The sequence below is a fragment of the Protomyctophum parallelum genome (genome assembly GCF_964188405.1).
Source record: "Protomyctophum parallelum genome assembly, chromosome: 15".
In the NCBI taxonomy this organism is placed as follows: domain Eukaryota; kingdom Metazoa; phylum Chordata; class Actinopteri; order Myctophiformes; family Myctophidae; genus Protomyctophum; species Protomyctophum parallelum.
Window position 1 is genome coordinate 7207992 of NC_139710.1, and position 23688 is coordinate 7231679.

At 42.3% G+C, this 23688-nt stretch overlaps 2 protein-coding genes across 3 annotated transcripts in view; one reads left to right on the top strand and one right to left on the bottom strand.

Moving 5' to 3' along the window:
* Positions 1-23688, bottom strand: part of rab11fip1a (RAB11 family interacting protein 1 (class I) a) — a 124101-nt gene that overhangs the window by 90681 nt on the left and 9732 nt on the right. Inside the window, exons 2-5 of one of the 2 annotated variants that reach the window (XR_014570354.1) lie at positions 22387-22823; positions 21277-22264; positions 14497-14602; positions 13385-13773 (exon numbers count right to left, since the gene is read on the bottom strand). Coding sequence is in view for 1 of the 2 variants with exons in the window: in XM_083783942.1 (XP_083640068.1) it covers positions 13576-13773; positions 14497-14602; positions 21277-22264; positions 22387-22823 (1729 nt within the window). In the remaining variant the exon portion in view is untranslated. Of the gene's footprint in view, positions 1-11735; positions 13774-14496; positions 14603-21276; positions 22265-22386; positions 22824-23688 lie in introns of those variants that run through there. The other variant, XM_083783942.1, reaches the window with a different exon arrangement.
* Positions 4176-8836, top strand: prlhr2a (prolactin releasing hormone receptor 2a; the record flags this gene model as incomplete). Its single annotated transcript, XM_083784802.1, has 2 exons — positions 4176-4627; positions 8200-8836. The coding sequence occupies 2 exons, from the start codon at positions 4176-4178 to the stop codon at positions 8834-8836; spliced, it is 1089 nt and encodes a 362-aa protein (XP_083640928.1).

The window sequence follows — 23688 nt, forward strand, 5'->3', positions numbered from 1 at the left end:
TGCGCCTGCATGCCGACAATGTGCGCACGTGAACTTATTATATGGAGAGAAAAGTCGAGAGTCGGGATTTGGAGATTTACACACACCAAAACAGTGGTGAACTAGATAAAGTGCCAATCGGCACAGGTCTCCACCAGGATTCTTCCTCAGCCTAGTGGGAATATGCGTGCACAGTTTCATCGCAATCGGACGCTGCCGAGTTGTGGCCATTTGCTACTCCTGAAAACTGTAGGAGCCAATCGTGGCCAATCAGGATGGAATATGAGAAATCAAATAAACCTGTGTTGATCACATGACTATGGAGATCATGTGTACCGATTTGCGTGAAATTTGGATAAAATCTGAAGGAGTAATAATAGAAAATGTGTTTTACATATGTGGGCCTCCTGGTGGCGCTATAAAAATTCCAGACAAAGGTTTTTCCTTGGCCTCTAGGGAGTTGGCATACAAAGTGATCCACAGATTCGTGCAGTTAGAGGTAAAAACACTTTTCGGCCAGTTATAGCGCCACCTTGAGGCTGAGTTGAAATTGTTCATTTCATTTCGTCCTCGGCCTAGTGGGAATGTGGGTGCACAATTTCAAGGAAATCACGCGATGTGTTCATGATTTGCAGCATTTTGTTTGAAACTGAGCACTCCTGTGAACTTTGGAAGCCAATCTTAACCAATCAGGATGGAGTCTGAGAAATCTGAAAGACTCGTTTCGTTGAATGGCTGTAGAGAGACTGTGTACCAATTTGCGTGATGTACAACAATGTGCAAACACAGCAGCAAGATTTGTGAGTTGCTGTGATAGGAGAAGGATATCAAATGGAACACAACCACCCTAAAGACTAATCATTGTGTATATTCCTGCACTATACGTACCTGCATCGAGTGACCTTGGTAGGCTACATAGAATTTGATCTATGGAAGATTCTGACCCTCAAATGTACATCATTTTCGTTTTGATTGTATTGCTGTATTGTTGTATTGTTCTTTCTGCGTTGGCAATGTAAACGTATGTTTTCTCATGCCAATAAAGCCCTTTGAATTGAATTGAATTGATTGAAGGAGTGGGTTATCGGTGGAATTTACACCGGTCACGTGACGGTAACCAGCCAATCAGAATCAAGTATTGGGACTACCCGTTAGAAGCGACCGTTTGCCAGGGGCTTAGGGTCTAACCCTCTCTGTCATTTCTCGACTGTTTCGGACGCGGGATGGCTCGGCTCGCCAGAACTGGACCGAAATAAGACTATTTGCAAAAAGGAAATGAAATAAATAAAAATAAAATTATGTTATATGTTTGATAAGTTTTAATAAGCCATAATTGTATATGACCCTGGCCTTTGTCATAATGCTTAATTTCTATTTATAGAAGACATCCTGAAATAAGCAGGGTAGATGTTTATATTTTGATAGCCAACCATGGTTCACATGATGCTACTTTATTCATTTTAATCATGACAGTCATGTTCCAAGGCTAAGATTTTGACTGCTATCTCATTTTGCCTTGCTTCCAGGTGGAAAACTTAAATGAAAAATGTCTCATATGTCTCATATAGGCCTAAACTAAAGCCTATCTTCCTACCCCGTTCTCCCCGGTAGACTAGGCTACTGTTCATGTATTTGGGAACCACGTGTGACACGACATGCTAACTAGTTAATGAATTCGTTAATTTGCATAGCCTATAACAAAAAACTTTACACTTAAAATAACACAAGCCTACCCGTTCATTTCTGCGACCGAGAGCATGATATGTTTCCGTGCCCATTCTCAACAAACACCAGTGTCAGAGTAGGAGGCAATCAAGGTGCAGCTTTGCTCAGCGCTCAGACCACGCTGTGGCTGCTGGCTGGGTTTGCCTCTGTTGACTCTGGACGCAGGGAGAAGTGACGGTTTATCGACACTCTATTCCGAACTGTATACGGACCGGTAGGTTTAACATTCTATTTATATTTCCATTCTTGATGTAGCCTATAAGACACGGCTTGCCTCCCAGGATCTTGTTATATATAAGCAAAACATATATGGTCCTTTAATAATTTGATTAATTTAGGCTGCTACAGCCTAAGGCTAAAGTAGCCTAATTAATTAGATAGTTTATATCAGCAATACATGTAGACTACTCATGATTGATTGGTTGTTGGTTGGTTGATTGATTGATTGATTGATTGATTGCATGTTTTTACCTCTGATATTGCCGTGCCAGAATAATTGCACAAGAAGAATGATCAACCAGCAGTTATATTATTATTACTACTACTACTTAGCACTTTAGTGATTTGTTTATAGGTAGCCTACCTGAGGTTTATCATGGATGTTTTTAGTGTTTTATTTGCTGTTCTATAATGTGACATGTCATGTAGTATTGAAGTATAATTTTATTTCTGCCTCTTGGCCAGTTCCCACTTGTAAATGAGACGCAGTCTCAATGTGTTTTTCTTAAAATTTGACTGGTTAAATAAAGGTTAAATAAAAAATAAATAAATATTACTACTACTACTACTTACTATAGTATTAGTATAGTATTATACGCATGCAAGTATCAATCTCTACCAGTAATATGGGCATACATCTAATATGTGTGAGGGAGGGTTGATCAGTATCCATCGTCCTCCTCATCCTTCCCTCTGGAACCACCTCCAGATTGTCCAGTTTAACTCAGGGGGGAAGTCAGACAGATATTTCGTGAAGCCACTAAGGAAATCAGGACTTCCTGAAAGTTCATATAATGGCCTGTTGTGGCGCTGTCATTGGGCCCAAAAAAACCATAGCTCCATAGAGGCCCATGGGCCCAACTTCACATAGACTGTATTACCTTAATAAACATGGTCATGAATACTTTCTGCTTCCAGTCACTAGTTTAAAGTCTCATTTCTCATGTCATAATATTCTTTTTGGAAAATGATGGTCCCATTTATTAAAAGAATGACCATAAAGTCGCGTATGTTCTGAGGGGCGTGGCTACCGTTACAGTCTATGAACGGGAGCCACCCCCCGTTCAGTCAAAATAAAAACCAACGAAGAGTAAGGGGGGAAGTCCCGTCTCGTTGTCTGGGCCAGCCAATGGCCAGCTGGGCCCAAACGGAGCCAGCCAATGGCCAGCTGGGCCCAAACGGATCTAGAAATATGGCGACTTACAGTGCAAGGAATTACAGGCTTCATTTTACGTCCATGTCCACACACACACACACACACACACACACACACACACACACACACACACACACACACACACACACAGATACACACACATATTAACTGTATGATTTTGGGTGTGAAGTGATAGGGCGCTCTTATCATCATACATCATCTCATTCCGGCCAATCAGAATTTGCGTCCTCACCCTCGTCTTCAATGTTTGTGTTACGCAAACACAAACACTCAAAATTGCCCATGCATTGTCAATGGCATTTAATTTGTTGGGACAAAATGTGGGTTACACACACCAAAGGCTGGACATAGGAGGGGCTATCGGCCCTAAAACATCACACTTGTGTGAAGTGAGGGGAGATCTTATCATCATACATCACATTCCATGCACAGCCAATCAAATCATCACAAATGTCATTCCGACCAATCACTTTTGGCATCTTCATTTTTCTGCCCTCACTGGGTGTAGGCAGATATTCATGTCAAGACAAGAGGCTGCAAGAAAACGCCTAGTCCAGACTCCAGGCATTTCTTCCGGGTTTTTAAACAGCTGGTGGATGGAAATGACACTTAAACGCAGCTTCAACTTGTAGAAGCTGCGCATAGAAACCGCGCATAGAAACTGAAGCTGCGCGTGAGCATCATTTCCATCCACCAGCTGTTTAAAACCCCACAAGAGATGCTTGGACTAGGCGTTTCTTGACACGACAGTGTGCTTGCGCCCACTTTTATCCTGTACTGTACTTTGCTCAGCCAATCAAATAATCGCTATGGGGTGATCAGCACACAAACAGACAAAGCTGGGCATAATCAAATAGGTATAGGCGTAAAGTACCTGCCCACTGCAGAGTTAATAGACTTATAGGGGTTTGAATCCACCGCAGCCATGAAACCGGCTGATATAGACCATCATTTTGATTCAACATTACCATGCAGATTTTTTATTCTTATTTATCAATTCCTCTGCCTACATTATTTTAACAAAGCAATCATCTGTTTTTTTCCTGTTCCAGCACCCTGACATCGGTCTGCAGGCATGGAGGGCAGTGGCTCGGCTGCAGAGCTTAACTCCTTGTGGACAGGTGGCGTTGAACGAAACAGCACCGGTGAGGGCTTTGAGGCACCACTGCAGAATGGCTCCTCCAAGCTCAGTCCACAGTTTGTCGGGGTGGAGCTGCTGCAGTCATTCAAACTTCTGATCATCCCCTGCTATTCCCTGGTGGTGCTGGTGGGCGTCGTTGGAAACTACCTGCTCCTATACGTCATCTGCCGTACCCGCAAGATGCACAACGTCATCAACTTTTTCATTGGCAATTTGGCATTCTCCGACATGCTGATGTGTGTCACCTGTGTCCCGTTCACGCTGGCCTACGCCTTTAACCCACAAGGCTGGGTGTTTGGCCGTTGTATGTGCTACCTGGTGTATCTCATCCAACCGGTGACAGTATATGTGTCTGTCTTCACTCTCACTGCCATTGGTGTAGACAGGTAAGCTGTGGTGTTACATGTGGGCATGAGATATGAAAACGACATGTCCATGATTTAGTGCGGAGGGAATTCGTGTAAATCTTGCACTTGGTGACAAGTTTTTATTATTTTTGCATGGCAGAAGTCTCTAGACGGGTGCAGGTATGGGCATAAGGTTTTCAAAACCATCGCGTCCGCGGTGGCTTAAAATGCCTTTAAGCTGGGAGCCATCTTGAAAATGATAGCTGTCCAGAAGTTAGATTTCCATATTTTTTAGTATGTTATTTAGCATACCGGTACCCAATAGTAACATAATCCATTGAAAAGTATTTTCTATCAATTATTTGGGGTTTCAATCACATACTGAACTATCTAATATTCGATTCATTGCAAACAGACCACTAGAGGGCGAGCCCAACTAGTTTGCGATGGTTTTTGAAAACCTTATGCCTATACCTAACACCATGCCAAAAATCTAATTCACTCTCAGCTAATTACTGTAAAAACAATTAATGATTGATTCATGATATTATAGAGATAATCAAAATATGCTTAAAACTCTTAAAATGAACCAAGTTAACCACTTGCAACTCATCATCCATATTCCGCAGTTGAACATTAGCCAAAAATAGTAAATCTACAAGCTCACGTTGTGAGCTCACATTGATGCAGCATGCCTTTAATGAGCAGCTGGCACTGGTCGGGCACATAGGGAGGGATACTGTAGGCCCCTTGGAGAATGCAGCGCTTCAACCTACCAATGCTAACTCCATGGAAAGGCACGGTAGCTGTCACCGAGAAGAAGAGGAGAATGCCCAAGGACCAGATGTCCGAGTAATGGCCAATGTAGCCATTTTTCTGAAAGAGTTCGGGGGCAGAGTAGGGTGGCGAGCCACGGAAGGAATTGAGGACCTCGGCGGGGCTGCTCTCTGTGCTGAAACCGAAGTCTCCCACCTTGATGCAGTGGCAAGTGGTATAGAAGACATTCTCTGGCTTTAGGTCTCGGTGGACAATGTTTTTGTCATGCTAGACCAAAAAGAAATGGAAGATGCTCGAATTAAATTCTTGATTTGATACTGTATAAGTGTACCGGTATAACCATGAGCAAATTACTACTGAATAATAATAGGTATCTGGTGGTAACTACAGTTTATAACAGGTACAGAAAGTAACATATATTTTAGGAACTGGAAAAGGAAAAGGTAAAACAGGAAGTACAGCAGTATACACAGGACTAAAAGGACACAGGTAAACAATTAACACATAGGATAGGCTGAGGGGAATGTTGTGCAGGTGGAATGCAATATGGGTGTGGCTGAAGGGGGAGACAGACAAGAGAGAGACAGAGTACTGTGAGTACTGTGAGTACTAGAGTGCCCCTCGGGGCAGTCTCCACCAGGGCAGGTCAGGTTGTGGCCTCCTGGTGGTGCTACAGTATAATAGGCCAATGCGAAAAGGGTGCCATTTGTTCTTATGCCTTTGATGGCAATTGGATGATTTGAGGCATTTTGTTCCAAAAATGTGTTTTGCAAAAATCCACCTGTTGGTGGCGCTATAACAGGCCAATGTGAAAAGGGTGGGATATATTCCTCAGCCTAGTAGGAAAGTGCGTCAAAGATTTCACGTAAATTGCACGCTGCGTTCATGATTTGAGGCTTTTTGTTAAAAATGGGGCAGTCCTGCAAACTTTGATTTAGATTAGATTAGATTCAATTTATTGTCACTGCACATAGTATACAAATACTTTGACAATGAAATGAAGAGTGGCGTCTAGCCAGAAGTGCAATACAGTAATGTAGTAAATGAGAGAATAAATGCAGAAAATTTTTACAGTAATGTATACAGAATAATAAATAGAATAAATAGTAATGAGTATGATGGTAGAACCAAGCATAATCTGGATAAGTACACAGAATTAATTGTTAAGTGCAAGTAATGCATGTATAGCATATATACAGTATGCACACCCACCCATACATACCCAATAACCCACACTCTCTAACATGCTACTGAATATAATCATGAGTTCAGATGGGTAGAGGGATGGAGGGACGGAAGGGGGTCAGAGTTCAATGTCCTTGAGGGGGGCATAGTTCAGCAGGGAGACAGCAACAGGAAAGAAGCTGTTCCTGAGCCTACTAGTACGGGAGCCAATAGTTCTGTAGCGCCTCCCAGAAGGGAGAAGGGAAAAGAGTGTGGTTTGGATGAGAGGGGTCTTTCACAATACCTACGCAGACATCTCTGGCGCTGTAGGTCCTCAGTGGAGGGGAGTTGTGTGCCGATGATGATGTATTGGGCAGTCTTGACTACCCGTTGCAGGATCTTCCGGTCAGAAACTGTGCAGTTGTTATACCACACTGAGATGCAGTTGGTTAATATGCTCTCAATGGTGCAGCGGTAAAAGTTCACTAGAATCCGTGGAAACAGGTGAGCCTTCCTCAGTCTCCTCAGGAAATAGAGACGCTGCTGCGCCTTCTTGTACAGGATGGAGCAGTTGAGAGCCCATGAGAGGTCCTCAGAGAGGTGGACACCCAGGAACTTAAAACTGGACACCCGCTCCACGTACCGCCCCGTTGATGTAGATGGGGGTGTGGTCACAGCGGTTGGCTCTCCTGTAGTCCACAATGAACTTGTCTTTGTGGTGTTGAGAGTCAGGTTGTTGCGGTGCACCATGCCGCCAGGTGCTGGACCTCCTCCCTGTAGGCCGACTCATCATTGTTTTTGATCCGGTTTCTACTCAAGTAATGGACAAGGGGCAAGGGGCAGCCAAACCTTATCAAATTGACTCTTTGTTTCTCAGGAAATACCTTATTCTCTCAAGATGAAGTGTACTTCATTTAGCCAATGCTTAAATGCAGGAGCACAGGAGTTGTTTCTGTGCTCTTGTCATCATAGGCATGGAGTCTGACAAACCCAGAATAATTAGTACAGGATCGGGGTCAATATGAATATTCAAAATATCAGAGAGTGTCTCAAATATCTTAATCCAATATCTTTGTATCCGAGGGCAAAGGGCAAGATTTGCATCTATTGCATGAAAAAAAAAGGTGATATTACTCCTCCAGATTCTGTCCAAAAATCCCGCAAATTGTTACACACTATGGCCCTCATTTATCAATTGAGTGTAAAATCTGCCCCAAATTCGAGTGTAGGTTTCGTAGTACACCCATGGCATTTATAAAGTGATCGCAAACAGCTGATCCTTCCTTAATTTCGTTCCGACGTTAATAAATGTGACGGCTGAAATCTATCTGGCACGTCCTATGAAATCAAGCCTCGCACATGCAACTTGCAAGCCCAACTAACTGGTGTGTTGTATCTTAAATAAATAAAGAACGAACACCTGCATGAATTAAATAAAGCTGTAGGCCTACCCTGTTTCCATCTAAATGTGACTTTACTGTCTGGGAAGATTGCACATACTGTAATTACCAACACGAACAATAAAGTAAAACATTCAGTGGGTCTACACCTGCTGGGTACCAAAACCTGAACATGCTGACATTGCATTACTTTACCCTGGTAACACCGGGCTAGTTTTCTGGTTGTTTATTATATGAATGTAATAATTTAACTTTTCCCCCTCTGATCAGATATTATGCCACGGTGCACCCTCTGAAAAAGCGCATCTCAGTCATGGCATGCACCTACCTTCTATCTGGCATCTGGCTGCTGTCCTGTGGGTTGGTGGCCCCGGCTGTGGCCCACACCTACTATGTGGAGTTCAAGAATGAGGGCTTCACCATCTGTGAAGAGTTCTGGATTGGTCAGGAAAGGGAGAGACTTGCTTATGCATACAGCACACTCTTCATCACCTATGTCCTACCTCTTTCTGCCCTCTGCACGTCCTACCTGTGCATCTCAGTCAAGCTTCGGAACTGTGTTGTCCCCGGCCATCACACTCAGAGTCAAGCAGAGGCTCAGCGCACACGCAAACGCAAGACGTTCCGTTTGGTAAGCCTAGTGGTGGCAGCCTTTGGTTTCTGCTGGATGCCCATTAGTGTGTTTAATGTCCTGCGGGACATTGACATTGATCTAATTGACAAGCACTACTTCCTTCTTATTCAGCTGCTTTGTCACCTGTGTGCAATGAGCTCTTCTTGCTGTAATCCCTTCCTCTATGCCTGGCTGCATGATCGATTCCGAGCCGAGCTTCGTAAAATGTTCAAATGCCACCATCGCATTGGTATCCAGGCCAACAACTGTGCTACTGCCAGTGTGCTGTTGTGAAGCGCTTTAATCGGTCATATTTAAAGTTCCTTGAGTGTTTATTATTTTATAATTTTGGGCTCTAGGGAAAGTGTACTGCACTGCTGCATGAAAAAACATAAGAGCCACCCTTTAACTTGTAGGTGAGTCAATTTAGGAAGAAATATCCCTTAACCCCAAAATAATTGATACAAAAGGTTTTTCAATGGATTCTGGTAGTATTGGGCATGCTAAATAACATACTAAATGTCTACCAAAAACTGCTCTCCAGAAAGCCGTCATTTTCAAGATTGCGTCCCAGACAGAGTTTAAAATGGCCATATCTCAAATGGGAAAACATTTTCAAAGTATTTTTCAAGTTATTCTACTACCTCTGGACATGCTTAAAAACATAGGAAAATATACCTTCGGGAATGGCGTCATTTCCAAGATGACTATACTGTATATCTCAATTGAAAAAATATATACAAAAGGTTTTCCACTTGATTCTTGTATGCTTATGAACATACAAAATATTTAGGAAAATACACCTTCAGAAAAGGCTTCATTTTCAAGATGGCGTTCAAAATGGAAGCCGGCACCGCTATACTGTATATCTCAATAGAAAAAATTTATACAAATGACTTTTCACTTAATTCTGGTAGTATTGGCCTTCCTGAAGGTAGACTTGGTAGACTTTTAGTATGTTATTTAGCATGGCCAATACTACCAGAATTAAGTGAAAGATAATTTGTATCAATTATTTCTATTGAGATATACAGTATAACTGCCGGCTTCCATTTTGAACGCCATCTTGAAAATGAAGCCTTTCCGGAAGGTGTATTTTCCTAAATCTTTTGTATGTTCATAAGCATGTCTACAGGTACAAGAATCAAGTGTAAAATCTTTTGTATCATTTCTTTTCAATTGAGATATACAGTATAGCTGTTTATAAGCTTTATAAGACTGCCATTTTTAACGCCATCTTGGAAATGACACCTTTCCCGAAGGTATATTTAGGTACTAGAATAAGTTGAAAAATACTTTGCAAATGTTTTCCCATTTGAGATATGGCCATTTTAAAATCCGTCTGGGACGCAATCTTGAAAATGACGGCTTTCTGGGGAGTAGATTTTGGTAGACTTTTAGTATGTTATTTAGCATGCCCAATACTACCAGAATCCATTGAAAAACCTTTTGTATAATTTCTTTGGGGGTTAAACCTTATATATTTTTTATGATTAAAATTTGTATTGCTTTTTCAGTTTAGTCACAAGGGAATAACTGAGAATGTACCTAGAATAATCATACAAACAATTAAGACAACAAATGAAACAAAACTAGACATGAAATGATTCACCTGACATTGAAAGCACATGAAAAGTGAATGGATTTGCTGAACCACAGAGTATTCAGCAATGGTTTCTCATCCCTGATATAATCTAACGTTTCATCTGTTTACTGTATACAGTATAACTGCTGGAAGAGAGAACATCTAGTGCATTTTGAAGTAATTAAGTAAGGACTCAAGGAGTAGTTTAGTTTGTCAGTATCAGCAGAGCAACCTGTTCCCATTATAATGTGCTTTGGTAACATCACTAACATAACAAAAATAGCTCCCGACCATCTGTTGGAATAAGTATTAATGCAATTTCAGTAAAGTGAACGTTAATGAAGAACACCCGCTTTGAAGATGTTATACAAGAATCGCTTCTTCTACGATTGTTGTTATTTTTGTTTGGAAATTCAGCTTAAATGCATCTGCTTTTTGAAATCATTCCATAAATCATTGTTGAGATCAGACTTTCTTGTTGCAGTGAGAATAAAATGTGTGCAATTTCTTATTTTTATTTTGTATTTTCAAGTGGCTGCATTGTTTTATTAGACATCCGGTATTATCAATTTGTTCTTTTGCTTCAAAACTATCAAAACTACAAAATAAACATCGGAATTAATGCAACTGATTCAACTAAAGGTTGTAACATTTACCATAATTACCAAGTGCAGACATTCAAGTGCCGAATATACTATATATTCATTCATACTAGCTATTGCAACATGTGAAAGCCAGCAACCTGTAAAACTATTTAATCAATATTTTAACAGAAGATGGCTAAATGTATCTTACTCAACATACATATCCAATTAATATAAGTTAACACAGAACTCCGTTTGCTGTAGAAACATCTATGTTCATGGTTCTATATTCCCAGGGTCCCGAGTTCCCAAGGGCCCAAATTTCCAGGGTTCCAAGTTCCTGTTTACTTTTTTAACGTTTATGCAAAGAATTGTGATTATCTCAAATAATAATTGTGACAGGCCTCAAAGTGCATGAACATGAATCAACAAGACAATATCTCCGTCCATGCAGACACATTTTATGACTTGAAAAGACAGGCAATTAATGGCTTCACAGGCAAGATATTAATGGATGTAATTTAAGTCATAAAAACAAAATGTTAAACAACTGGCTTATATTAAACAAATCTAAAACCCTATGGTAAATTCTGGTTAGAAGTTAGAACTACATGTAGCACTCTTCTGGAAACTGACCTAATAGCATACACAAATAATTGGAAGCAATTCATGTTTTAATTTCAATTCATGATCATTTATTTCCATTAAAAAGATACCATGCACAGCAGTACTCGTTTTGTACAGGATTTTAGTTCAGACAAACAGCATGCATTCAGTGTATTCTTTGAGTTCTCACTCCAATAAAAAGGAGAACAGAAGAGTAGCCTGCAGTGGTTCGGATGTATTGTCATAGAAACTATGTAATTACATTTTAGAAGGCACAGTACAGTATATTGTATAGATTTACCTAACTGTAATTATTGCTATGACCTTACATGACAGAACACAAGGCTCAGGTTAAAGCTTAATATATACTGTGTCAAAAAACACTTTCAACAAGTATTCGGGAAATAGGAAAAAAAAATTACGGAAAAACAAACCCCTTTCAGTTGAAAGTAACAGTCACATGAAGAATTTAAATTAAGCTTTAGTCTCAGGACCCATTCATTGGTGTAGTAAGATTACATTCATTGGCTTGGCTGGGATTTTCACACATAAGGCTACAGAATTGTCATTGTCAAACATCCACGTCTGTTCCTCTAATGACAGCTTCAACACGCTTGTGGTACTTCACCTTACACAACACCACAAACACATTTATAATTATAATGCACAAATATTATATTGGAAGATAGTTATTTCTTGATTCTGTACTACTACTTCAACTCAAACTTGCATAAATATATATCATGTACTATGTGCGCTTAAGAGTTGCATAAATATATATTATAAAGATTGTGCTCAAAGGGATTAAGCCTAAGTAGTGGACTGGAGATAAGACACATGAATGAATGTCTCTTTTCATCTCCAAACAATAGCATCACATCTTACTCACTACTCAATTAGAGGGCTACTTTTATTTATTGCTGGTTGTATTTTTTGAAGCAAACTAGGCACATTTTAAAAGACTTAAAAGTATCAGTTACATCTGACTGAGGTAAATGAGAAAAGAGGTTCAACAATAAGGAAAACAACAAATAAGGTGATGGATGGATGATTATTATGGAGCGCCATGAAACTTTGATTAAAGTATCTGCACTTGTACCACGGCCAAACCTTAATATTTACTCAATTAATGAGGTATGTAATACAGTTATAGTTTATGGTCGGCACTTAAAATAGTTATAGTACCAAGGAATATCAAGCAATTTAAATAAACAATTAACTGCAAATATATTCTCAAAAAATACTACCGGAGATGCAGGCTACATTTGACTTAAGACATTGAGAACTCGCATACAATGCTGCAAGATGTTGGAAAAGCTATATCACTTATTGTATATGGTCATCAGTAGGCACAACAGAATTTAAACAAAGCACAGTGTTGAGCAGCAGAAAAGGCAAATAATAATTCCATCTAATCCCTGTAATAAGTCTTTAAGAAAGTATAAATCACTGTTCATCTAGTACTGTATATTTCCAAACTGTTGACTATGTAATCAAGTAATTGCATTGTTCCAGTACCTTAGTGACAAAACAACTAGACTAATAATGTTTTGCTTGTCTAAACATGGGGCAGCAATTACTAATCAATAATGACATTTTGAGACATATTCCAGCATTCTCAGAAGGACCAATTTGATTCAGACTCCCTACGGGAACCAAAAAAAGTGCTTTATGCTCTGAGCAAGTAAGACCTTCATAGTAACTTGTTTTCTAAGCATCAGTGACAGCAGTAGAGAAGCACACAAGAAACTTGGTGCTTAAGGTGAACTCTCTTAAGTTTAATTCATACTCTGTAGTATAGGTGTTGCTTGCCACAGAGAACTGATTTTCAAGCTACCAACACATTGCATCTGGTGCTTCCAGTGGCCAGTGGAGTACACATTTGGTTTCACTCTAGCCCACTGGTTAAGGGTCTGTAACTCTGAGAGTGTACAAATTGTGTAAAACAATGTGTACACTGAGTTAAAACAAACACTGAGAATCTTACAGTGTAGATTGAGGTCCCAAAGTAAAAAAGAAATCAGACCTGTCTGAAGTGAGTGGTGCAACAGCGCCCCCTGTTGGTACCCTAAACATAGGGACACAGGGACACAGCCAGGGACGGACAAAGCTGGGCATTGGAGTGGCTGCATCCTATGGTTGCACCAGTCAAAAAAGGGGTTCCATCTGTACACACTCAGAGTTACAAACCTGTAAGAGCCCCTGGAGGGCCCCAGACCAGACGTTGAGAAACAGTACTCTGGCCCCATCTTGTTCCCCTAAGCGGGTTTGCCATCAGTGAGGGACAGTAGGATACTGGGCTTCTCTTCGATGACACGGACCAACAGGTTGTCTATGTACTCCTCCAGCTCCATGATCTTGGCATCCTTTTTTGACAGCTCAGCCTGCTGCTTCACCACCAGGGTGATCAGCTCTTCCTGTGTAAGCTGTGTGTAAGGTCCCACCGAGTCTGGCACCTAAAGAGGACCAAAGGAAGTTTTAGTCCATGGATTAATTTCCTTTTCCACAAGAACACATAGGTCTAGCGTAGAATGGATTTCAAACGTACAATCTTTATTGAAGACTATTTTTTTCACTATGGCCCCTGACACAATTATATAACTCTGTAATATGGTTTTAGCCTTTATAATTATATGGTCATGCCACCATATACAGTATGGCCATCTCCATATATGAAGATCACGACACTGACCTCATCTAACCCTGGATAACCATACATGGAGAATACTGGATCATCACCTAGATCTGCATATATGGAGCCGGCCAGCAACTCTACATCTGACCTCAAACCCTCTTAGATCTCCATATATGGAGCTGACCTGTTCTGATTGATGGTACCCCACCCGTCCTTCCTGTTCTGACATTCCATATGTTGATCTGACCTCATCAAACCCTGTACACTCAAGAGACGCTGTATATGACTACTGTATATGGCCAGTACAGAATTCATTCCGTATGTTGATCTGACCCCCCCCCCCCCCCCCCATGCCAAAGGGACGTTTGTGTGTCGTCACGTGAAAACCGGTTCTGTGAACCGGTTAACCTGGCAGACACGTTTCACACCAGAGTGTGAAAAGACTTAATACCCCTCCAGACACGCAGTACACAGGGAGAATAGCCGTGTATTCTTCTGTCTGATACACTGTCCGTCAGCCTTGATTTACATGAACAAAGTGTACCTTTATCTTCCCCACTGTGCTGTCGTGGATCTTTATTTCTCTCACAGCAGGGATGTTGATGCTGTGCGGACTCTCTACAGCGCTCAAGGGCTTCACAGGATGAGGTCTGGAAAGACATTATATACACACAACAGAATAAAATAATGCTACAACTGAGCTTACCTGAAAGAACATAGCAAGATTAGATAATAATAGGAAACAACAAGGAGGATGAAACAAATGTCTACCAAAAAGGACTACCTTCCCACAGTGTGTGCCAGAATCATATGAATAAAACACAAGTTGATCAATAGAGAGAAACCACAAGACTTCCAAAGCAAACCAACACACCATGTAAACCTCAGGACTTTGTTTGCCACCAAATGCAATAAACAATACAAAAGCCATTCACCATTTAGATAAGTCAGTTGCATTTTTCATTATTGGCCTGTGCAATCTCACCTGCGTGGAGTTGAGCCCAGCCCACCTCCATTGCCATTTTGTGCACTGTGAGGCTGAAACTCAGAGGGTGAGACCCAGGCCCGCAAAAGTGTCTTTCCCCCAGGTAAACCTCCAGCCTGGGATGTAGGCTCTTCCCCATCCAGCTGGTAGGGCTCTGGGGTAGTCAGAGAGGGCATGGTTGAAGAGGAGTTCACAGTGAGAGGACCTGGTCCAAATGGATCCTCTATACAATGCGTTTCCACCCTTTCTCCACCATAGAATTCATTCTGCATTCTAACATTGCCTTGATGTTGCCGTGTAAAAGATTGACTGGAAGTCGGGGCGTCTTTAGTTGTGAGGCTTTGATTAGCCATTTCCTCTTTAGGAGTGTGGTTGTGTTGAATCCCTGTGTCTTTAACCAAGTGAGACTGGAACTGATGTATTTTCTTTTTAGTCAGTGAATGCTGCCTTTGGAAAGTGGAGCTGTGTTGATTTGGGTCTACATCCTTTTCCACCTGGGCAGAGTGTTTTTCCGAGTCACTCCCATGAAATATAGAAAAAGGATCTGCAGGACTATCAGTTGTAAAAATTTGATCAAGATCTTCAGATGTCAGTCCCTGGTGTTCGAGCTTCTGCCGTTTGTCTCCGTCACGAATGAAAATATCATCTACACTGGGGTTTTGATCTAGCTGTTCCCATGGGTCTTTGGGAAGAAGGTCAGTGCTGGGGAATGGGTCAGACTGAGAAAATGTGTCACTGATTTTCTCGTCTGTGTCATTCACAGCTGGGTGGGATAACATGTGGGTGTTGGAAGTGTTGGAAGATGCCACTGGTGTCACATGACGATCTGGCTGCGTCACTGGTTCTTTGCCAACAACTTTTTGCCTGGGTTTGGCTGTAGGCGTTTCTCTGGTACCGATTATTGGCACTACATTTTGGTCTTCTGCTGGCACTTGTTTATCCCCGCTTGTTTGGGTAGCTGGTCTTGGTACCTCTCTGGGCAGAACGTATTTGTTATCAGTCAATTTAGCTGGTGCCTTCTTTACCCCATCTTTGGTCATGACTGAACGAGCATCTCTGCTTGAAGTGTCCCTGGGAGACCCTGGGAGTGCAGACATATCAGGCCTCTCTACAGATAGTACAATGCCCCGGTTTTGTTTCTGGCTAGAGTCTACTACCTGTCTTGGTGTTGTTGTGGCTACTGGTTTTGGAGGAGCAGGGGCCGCTAACTTTTTAGTCGATATAGGTTTGGCCTCCTGAAGCTGCATGTGCTGATGGCTGACTGCAGACCTCTCCTGCATGGCTGGGGGTTTGGCCTCCTGAATCTTTATGTGCTGATGGCTGACTGCAGACCTCTCCTGCATGGTCGGGGGTTTAGCCTCCTGAATCTTTATGTGCTGATGGCTGACTGCAGACCTCTCCTGCATGGCTGGGGGTTTAGCCTCCTGAATCTTTATGTGCTGATGGCTGACTGCAGACCTCTCCTGCATGGCTGGGGGTTTGGGCTCCTGAATTTTTATGTGCTGATGGCTGACTGAAGACCTCTCCTGCATGGTCGGGGGTTTAGCCTCTTGAATCTTTATGTGCTGATGGCTGACTGCAGACCTCTCCTGCATGGCTGGGGGTTTGGGCTCCTGAATTTTTATGTGCTGATGGCTGACTGAAGACCTCTCCTGCATGGTCGGGGGTTTAGCCTCCTGAATCTTTATGTGCTGATGGCTGACTGCAGACCTCTCCTGCATGGTCGGGGGTTTAGCCTCCTGAATCTTTATGTGCTGATGGCTGACTGCAGACCTCTCCTGCATGGCTGGGGGTTTAGCCTCCTGAATCTTTATGTGCTGATGGCTGACTGAAGACCTCTCATGCATGGCTGGGGGTTTAGCCTCCTGAATCTTTATGTGCTGATGGCTGACTGAAGACCTCTCCTGCATGGTCGGGGGTTTAGCCTCCTGAATCTTTATGTGCTGATGGCTGACTGCAGACCTCTCCTGCATGGCTGGGGGTTTAGCCTCCTGAAGCTGAATGTTCTGATGGCTGACTGCAGACCTCTCCTGCATGACAGGGGGTTTAGGACTGGGCACATGCTCATGGCTACATGGGCCATCAACACTCTCCTCAATCTCCTCACTATCCCTACATTTCTGATTCACCTCTGCGATGATGTGATCCCATCTAGTAAAGCCATGTACTCCATGCCTCTTCTGCGGGAACAAGCTTTCGTAGTCAGGAAGTGGAAGCGATGGCATTTTTCCATTTTGTGATCCATCTGGCTCATAATAACCAGGGTTCTCAATCTGGTGAGCCCTTGAGGTACTCCTTGAAGGTGGCAGTGGCACCATCTGTGGGGCTATTCCAGAGTGGACACCGTGTGCGGGTGGATGTGGGGCCTTTCGCTTCGTCTCAGACATTGTGAGGGAGGATCCTACAGATGATAGATTCTCAATGCTGCTATGTGTGGATTCAGATGAGCTTTTTCTTGGTTTAGGGGGAGCCAGGGATGAATGGAGGTTGTGGAACAGAACAGGGGACACGGATGAGACACTAGAGAGGGTGGATTCAGACTCGGAGGTGGTTGGGGAAGGACACTGCCGACTATGAGATTGAGAGTCAGAGGGTTCGGGCTTCAGAGATTCAGCCAATCTGCCAAGGAGTGAAAACAAAAGCCTGAAGGTCAGTGTGACCATCAAATGGTCGCTAAATCTGCGAACCTGTCCACCACCACCCTACAATCCATCATCTCTCAGGTATATCAGTAAACAACAGTATTTCATTCAAAATCCAAATAAGCAAAAATCCACCCTAAAACTGAACACACTTTTAAATAAAATTTAAAACATTTTCTCAGAGCTATAAATCAGAGTACTTCAGCAGTTGTCTGTAACATCATTGAGAAAACAAACTGGAGACTGTGGATGAGCTTTATGTTGTGTTTACACTAGCTGCAACCAAGTCCTTCAATGGAAGCCAGTGACTACAGTACAAAGTGGCGGCTAACACTAGCATGACATGAAATTCCCATTTTTGCAGGACTCCAATGATAGCCTGGCGGGGCCAGAGTCATAGCGAGGATTCACTGACGCTTCCTCATATGCGGGGAGGAAGTGTCAGTGAATCCTCGCCATGAGTCTGGCCCCGCCAGGCTACTCCAATGATGCAGTGAAGCAATCATATTTGTTTGTTTCACCCTTTTTCCACTTCCTTGTCTCTCTTCACAATTCCTGCTCTATTCTGTAAATTGAAGAGAAACCACTATGCGTTGTGAGCTTCTTGAATTTGTTTTTGGAAAAGCATTTTTGAAGCATTTAAAAAAAAAAGACACCTGGCACAAATTATTTTCAGAATGGGCTCCACAGCCAATTAATTAACTTAATTTGGGAGTCCTTGAAATGAAAAGGTTTAAGAACTACAGATTTTTTACTATTTAAAAAAACCTTTTAAAATAGTTAAACTAGCCAAATCTACATCGAGACATTGTGAGCTTGTATATCGGCTATTCGAACTATTTTAAAAGTTATAGCCGATAGTGTGGCTTGAGCAACACTTCAAAGGGTGACAGACACTGCGTTGTGCTCTAGCTGGCCACTTTATCACCGCTAGATGCTAGTGTGAAAGTACCATTAAGACAATTTTTTCCCTTTCTGATATTAAAATCCTGATATGGAATATTAATTGCCATATAATGAGGCTACACTGCAAAAACCTTAGTGCCAATTTAACAGCAAAAAAGTAAAAACGTATGCTCATACAATCTATGTAAATCTGGAACAGCATCATTTGTCTATCTCATCTTCAAAACAACAAATGTCTCTCATTTGTGGTTGAGGCCATTTATAATAATCAATCCAGAAACTCTAAGATCAAAGGAAGTACTACTGTGATGTCTGCTTTAGGGTGGATTTCCTATTAGTTAAACATGAACACTGAAATGTATTTATGGAATAGCTAAGCTAACACAGAGCATAGTATTAAGAAACTAATACTATGAACAGAACAATGCAAACCAACTGTTTCCTGGTTTTACTGTAACCCAGATATTCAACACCAGCCTTGGTCTAAGCAAAACATTATGAAGCAAACTGCACAAATCTGTCAAAATAAGGACTATAGTAACCTCCATGAAAGTAGCTAAATCAATTTGAAAATGTAAGACGTGAGTCACTCACCATTATAAGCCAAATATAAAAATGGACCAAAACAAATACCCCAAAAATACCAAGCTGTCCAAACAGTCACATGCTGGTTTGTAGCTTGATCATGTCATTCTGCAACCTGTTCCACACCATACCGTCCATGCAAACAGATGACAGAGTGAGACACTCCCACACGCCAGCCCACAACAGAAACCAATCAACAGGCCAATCAGGTCCGACAACCATTTGAGGGAATTTAAGATTCTAGTAGTAATCCAAGATCGTCACAGAGTTAAGTCAAGGTGAACAAAGAGGACAGAAAGTTACTGAATGTATGTGAAACTAGCCTATGTGCTAGTTTCACCTCAAGAGATTTGATTCAACAAGCAGAAATCCGGCATTATGAACGTTAATAAGTGCAACAATAATAGTAACTGAGGTAGGCTGATCACTGATCACAGAAACTCCGACATTACAAGGGAGAAGACAAATAGATGCACTGAAACTTCAGGACACTGTGGAATCATGTCTTCTGTTTTAATTTTCTATTGGACAGAAGATATAGTAGTATTAGTAGGCCTTAACAACATTCTATCATAAAGGACATTACTACATGCAGGGTCTCCTATAAGGAAATGACTACATGCAGGGTCATTAGAGGTAAATTAGGTTATGGCTCTTTATGACTATGAAGGGTTAACCCAGAACCTTTCATAACCTGTAGAACCAGTGAAGTACTGTAATGTTTATTCTTGTTTACATTCTAACCAGAGCCACACCTGGAGGAGTTACTTCAATGAAAACAAAAACTATATACAGTATATCATGCATAGTATATACTATCGTGACGTATTGTGAGCTTGTAGATTGACTATTTTTGTAGTTTAAAAAAACTATTATGAATTCATTTTCAGTTCTGAGTTCCCTTAACCCAGGGTAAATATAACCTCATGAGCAAGGCCAAAATTATGTGAAATATGTTACATGAGCAAGGTACGGTTAGGTTAGCTTAGTTCTTGTTTAGTAGTTGAAAAGAGCCATTAGGCTGCAGTGTATAGTATATTTGAATATGTTGTTCACTAGTTATGGAACATAAATGTAAATCAGTAGTGATTGTCAGTGTGGTGTCACAAGATTTTAAAAGGGTTTTAATACTCCATCTTCATATACTGTATCTGGATAACTGAAGCACATTAACCCTGGCGTTCCTATTTTGGTCATGGCATTATAGGTGAAGATTTAAAAATATTTTCAAAACATAAAAATGAAATTCTCAAAAATAGTTCACAAGTTCACAATCTCTGTCTTGGCTGTCTTTAAAGTAAAATGCATTGTATGTATGCACTGTGCAAACACACTTTGTTAAATAAAATCAATTACACATACCCTAGCATCTCTATACTGGGGTGAACATATTTGGCAAAAAAATAAATAGCTTATCTACAAGCTCACAACGCATTATAGCATGAGCGCGAGTTTGTAGATCGGCCATTTTCAGCAAAGATATTTGGTGTGAAGGGAAAAAGGAGCGGGACCCCTGGAGGATCTCCGGTCAACTATAAAGGATTTTAAGTGGTTTTGTAGCACTTTAACCCATTCTGACCTGAGATCAGATTCATACGAGGTTTCCGCCAGACACACACTGGTCTGATGAACCCATTCTGACCTGAGATCAGATTCTAAAAATGTCAGTCGTTCTTCGATTTAAAAAAAAAATAGCAGACCTACAAGCTCGTATCGCGCCACTCGGTGGCGCGATATGAGCTTGTAGATCTGCTATTTTTCAATAGCTAAAGCGTAACATGATGCTGACACCAAAATGGGTGCCCGGTCAGAATGGGTTAAGTAGAAAACGGCACCCCCACAGTCAACATTTGGACAGTACCCAAATGGTAAAAAAGCAATTATGGAGCTGTGTATTAAAGGTATATTCAGTGATTTAACTTAATTCAAATATCACTTATTTTTTTGTTTTGTTGTGATAATCCTCCCTACTATAGAGTGTGCTGGCCATATAAGGAGTTCCTCCCTGTCCCCAGTTAACCCCTGGGGGTCAAAAAACCTTAGGTTTCGTTTTTGACTCTCTATCCTGATTGGACGAAAGGCTTGGGTCCCACAGCCAAAAACGAAACCTAAGGTTTTTTGAGTAAAATCACTGAATATACCTTTAAGGGGATGCTTTTATAATTAGCTTAGTTCAAAAAAGTCAAGAAGGAATAGAGAACCGTACCTGGGCTTGACCGCAGACACTTTCGTTGCACGGTTGAGGTAAACCATAGCAGAAGGGGTTTGTGGGTTGCGGACAGGTTTTGGCTGATCCGATGATGGTCCATCAAAGGGGTTCAGAGGGTCTGGGGTGAGGGGGATCTCCTCAAAGGGGTTAGTGGAGTGGTGTGAGGTCTGGATGTCCAAATCTCGAGTAAGAATTCGGGGAGCAGGTTTAGGTGCCTCCTCTTGAGTGACGCTCGGTTGCTGCACCTCTTCCTTCTTTCTGATCATACCAAACAAAGACGAGAGCCTCTCGCTCATAGAGGCCTCTTCCTGACGCTTCTTCTCCTCTGCTCTGTGCGCCTCCTCCTGCTGCCTCCTCCACTCCTCTTCAAGCCTCTGACTCTCTGCTGCCTCCAACCTCTTGCATTCTTCTTCTTCTTGCTGTTGTTTTCTCCTCCTCTCTTCCTCTTCTTCCTTCAACTTCTTCCTCCTCACCTCATCCTCCATGAAGCATCTACGTCTCTCCTGCTCTTCCTGGTATTTGTGCTCCTCTTCCTCCTGCAGACTCATCATGGCCTCTGCCCTGGATCTCTCCTCCTCCTCCAGCCTCTTGGCCTCTGCCCTGCGTCTCTCTTCTGCCTGCCTCCTTCTCGCGTTCTCCTCCTCCTCCTCCTGATGGCGCCGTTGCTCTAGTGCAGCTCTGCCTGCAGCCTCGTCTGGCTGGTAGGCGGGGATAGAGAGGGCCTTGAGTGAGTCTGCAGAGACGTCTGAGCCGTGCCTGCGAGTGCGTACGTCCTCCACAGAGCCCTGGCCCGAGCTGTTCAGGCTAAGGGTGGACCCGCTCTGGGGCTCCGCTTCCTCTGCATACACATGGTTGCCATTGATGCACAGGTTGTTGTCATTGGAGCCGTGTTTGGACCGACCCAGGAAAGAGAACGGGCCTTGAGACGCTTTGCTGTCTGTGCTGCCTCCGCGCTTGTGGCCTAGGAATTTGAATTTCTTTTTAACTGTGGGATAGAGAAGACAGTGAAATATGATGTTATTGTTTACACATCAAACACCATTGCATAACCTTGCATAGTTCAAGCAGAGCGGGGAGAAACAAATGTGTCAACCACGGGATAGTTACCTTCTGGAGAGTCCACGTTGAGGCCTGAGGAACGGCTTCCACTCAGAGACGAGTTCTTCTCAGGGAGAGTACCCAGAGTCGACATGGACTGTGAGATGTTGCGGTGTAGGTTTGATTTGGAAACAAAGAGGGTTTTCAGTTTAGATTTCTTCTTGACTTCTGGAGACTGATTGAGTGACTGGACGTCAGGTTCTCCCTCGCTGTCTGTGAGGACTTGGCTGACAGAGGGAACGATGGCAGAGGCAGAGTCTGAGAAGCCATCCTTTTTCTTCCCTCTGACTTTGTCCTTCAGCTTGGAGATGCGAGAGCGAGGCTTGTCCTGCATGGAAAGGTCAAACATGCTAGCCGACATGTTGTTCCTCATAAACTGGATGTCTAGTAGGACCTCGCCTCGCGCCTTGTCCTCCTTGCCCGTCTTGTCCAGCAGCTTGTACCAGCTATAAAATGACAAAGGCAAAGAGAGAGAACATCATAAGATTATAAAATATCAAAATCAGTACTAATGAGTCTTTGTATTGTTTGCAGTGTTGTAACTAACGCCCTTACATCACGTTACGTTACATAACGAAACTACTATTTGCAATAACTTGTAAAATAACGCTTTACATTTCCCCATTCCATAACGGCGTTATAGTTACTGTGCGTGTGTTAACCGCGTTATTATGTTATTATGTCAACTTCTGTGATCCAAGTGAAAAGTCTCGCCATGCAGCTCCGTGAGTCTATCTGTCATACAGGCGTCTCTGTGCTGACTGCTGCTGAGAGAGCGCTCTCTGTGTTGACAGTTTCGTTTGTGGTCTGCCTCTCATACTAGCCTCTGAGCCCACATGGCTTCACACCCTAACATGAACGCAACACACGTCGCAGAAGAGGTCATTGGTTGGCTAACGTAGGGCCAGATTTCGGGTTAAGCCAATCAGAGACAGTCTGACAGAGTAGGGCGGGCTTACTGGATGGGGTAAACACAGTCAGTCACAGACACATAAACCCTTGTAACGCATACACACTAGACACTACACAGAAAACGCCGGTTGATCGAAAATTATAATACCAGTACCACACGCTACAATGGCAAATGCGGCAAACCTCATAAAACATCTTAATGAGGCTACGAAACTTGTGGCCAAAGACCCTAAATATGATGGACAAACACCACCAAAACAGACAAAGATTGATTTTAAATCGCCACAGCAGCAGCATGTCACCAAGAGTCAACTTGACAAAATGATTGCCAGGTTTGTTGTTAAGGAAATGCTTCCCCTCTCAACCGTGGAGTCTGTTTCTTTCAGAGCACTGGTCAGC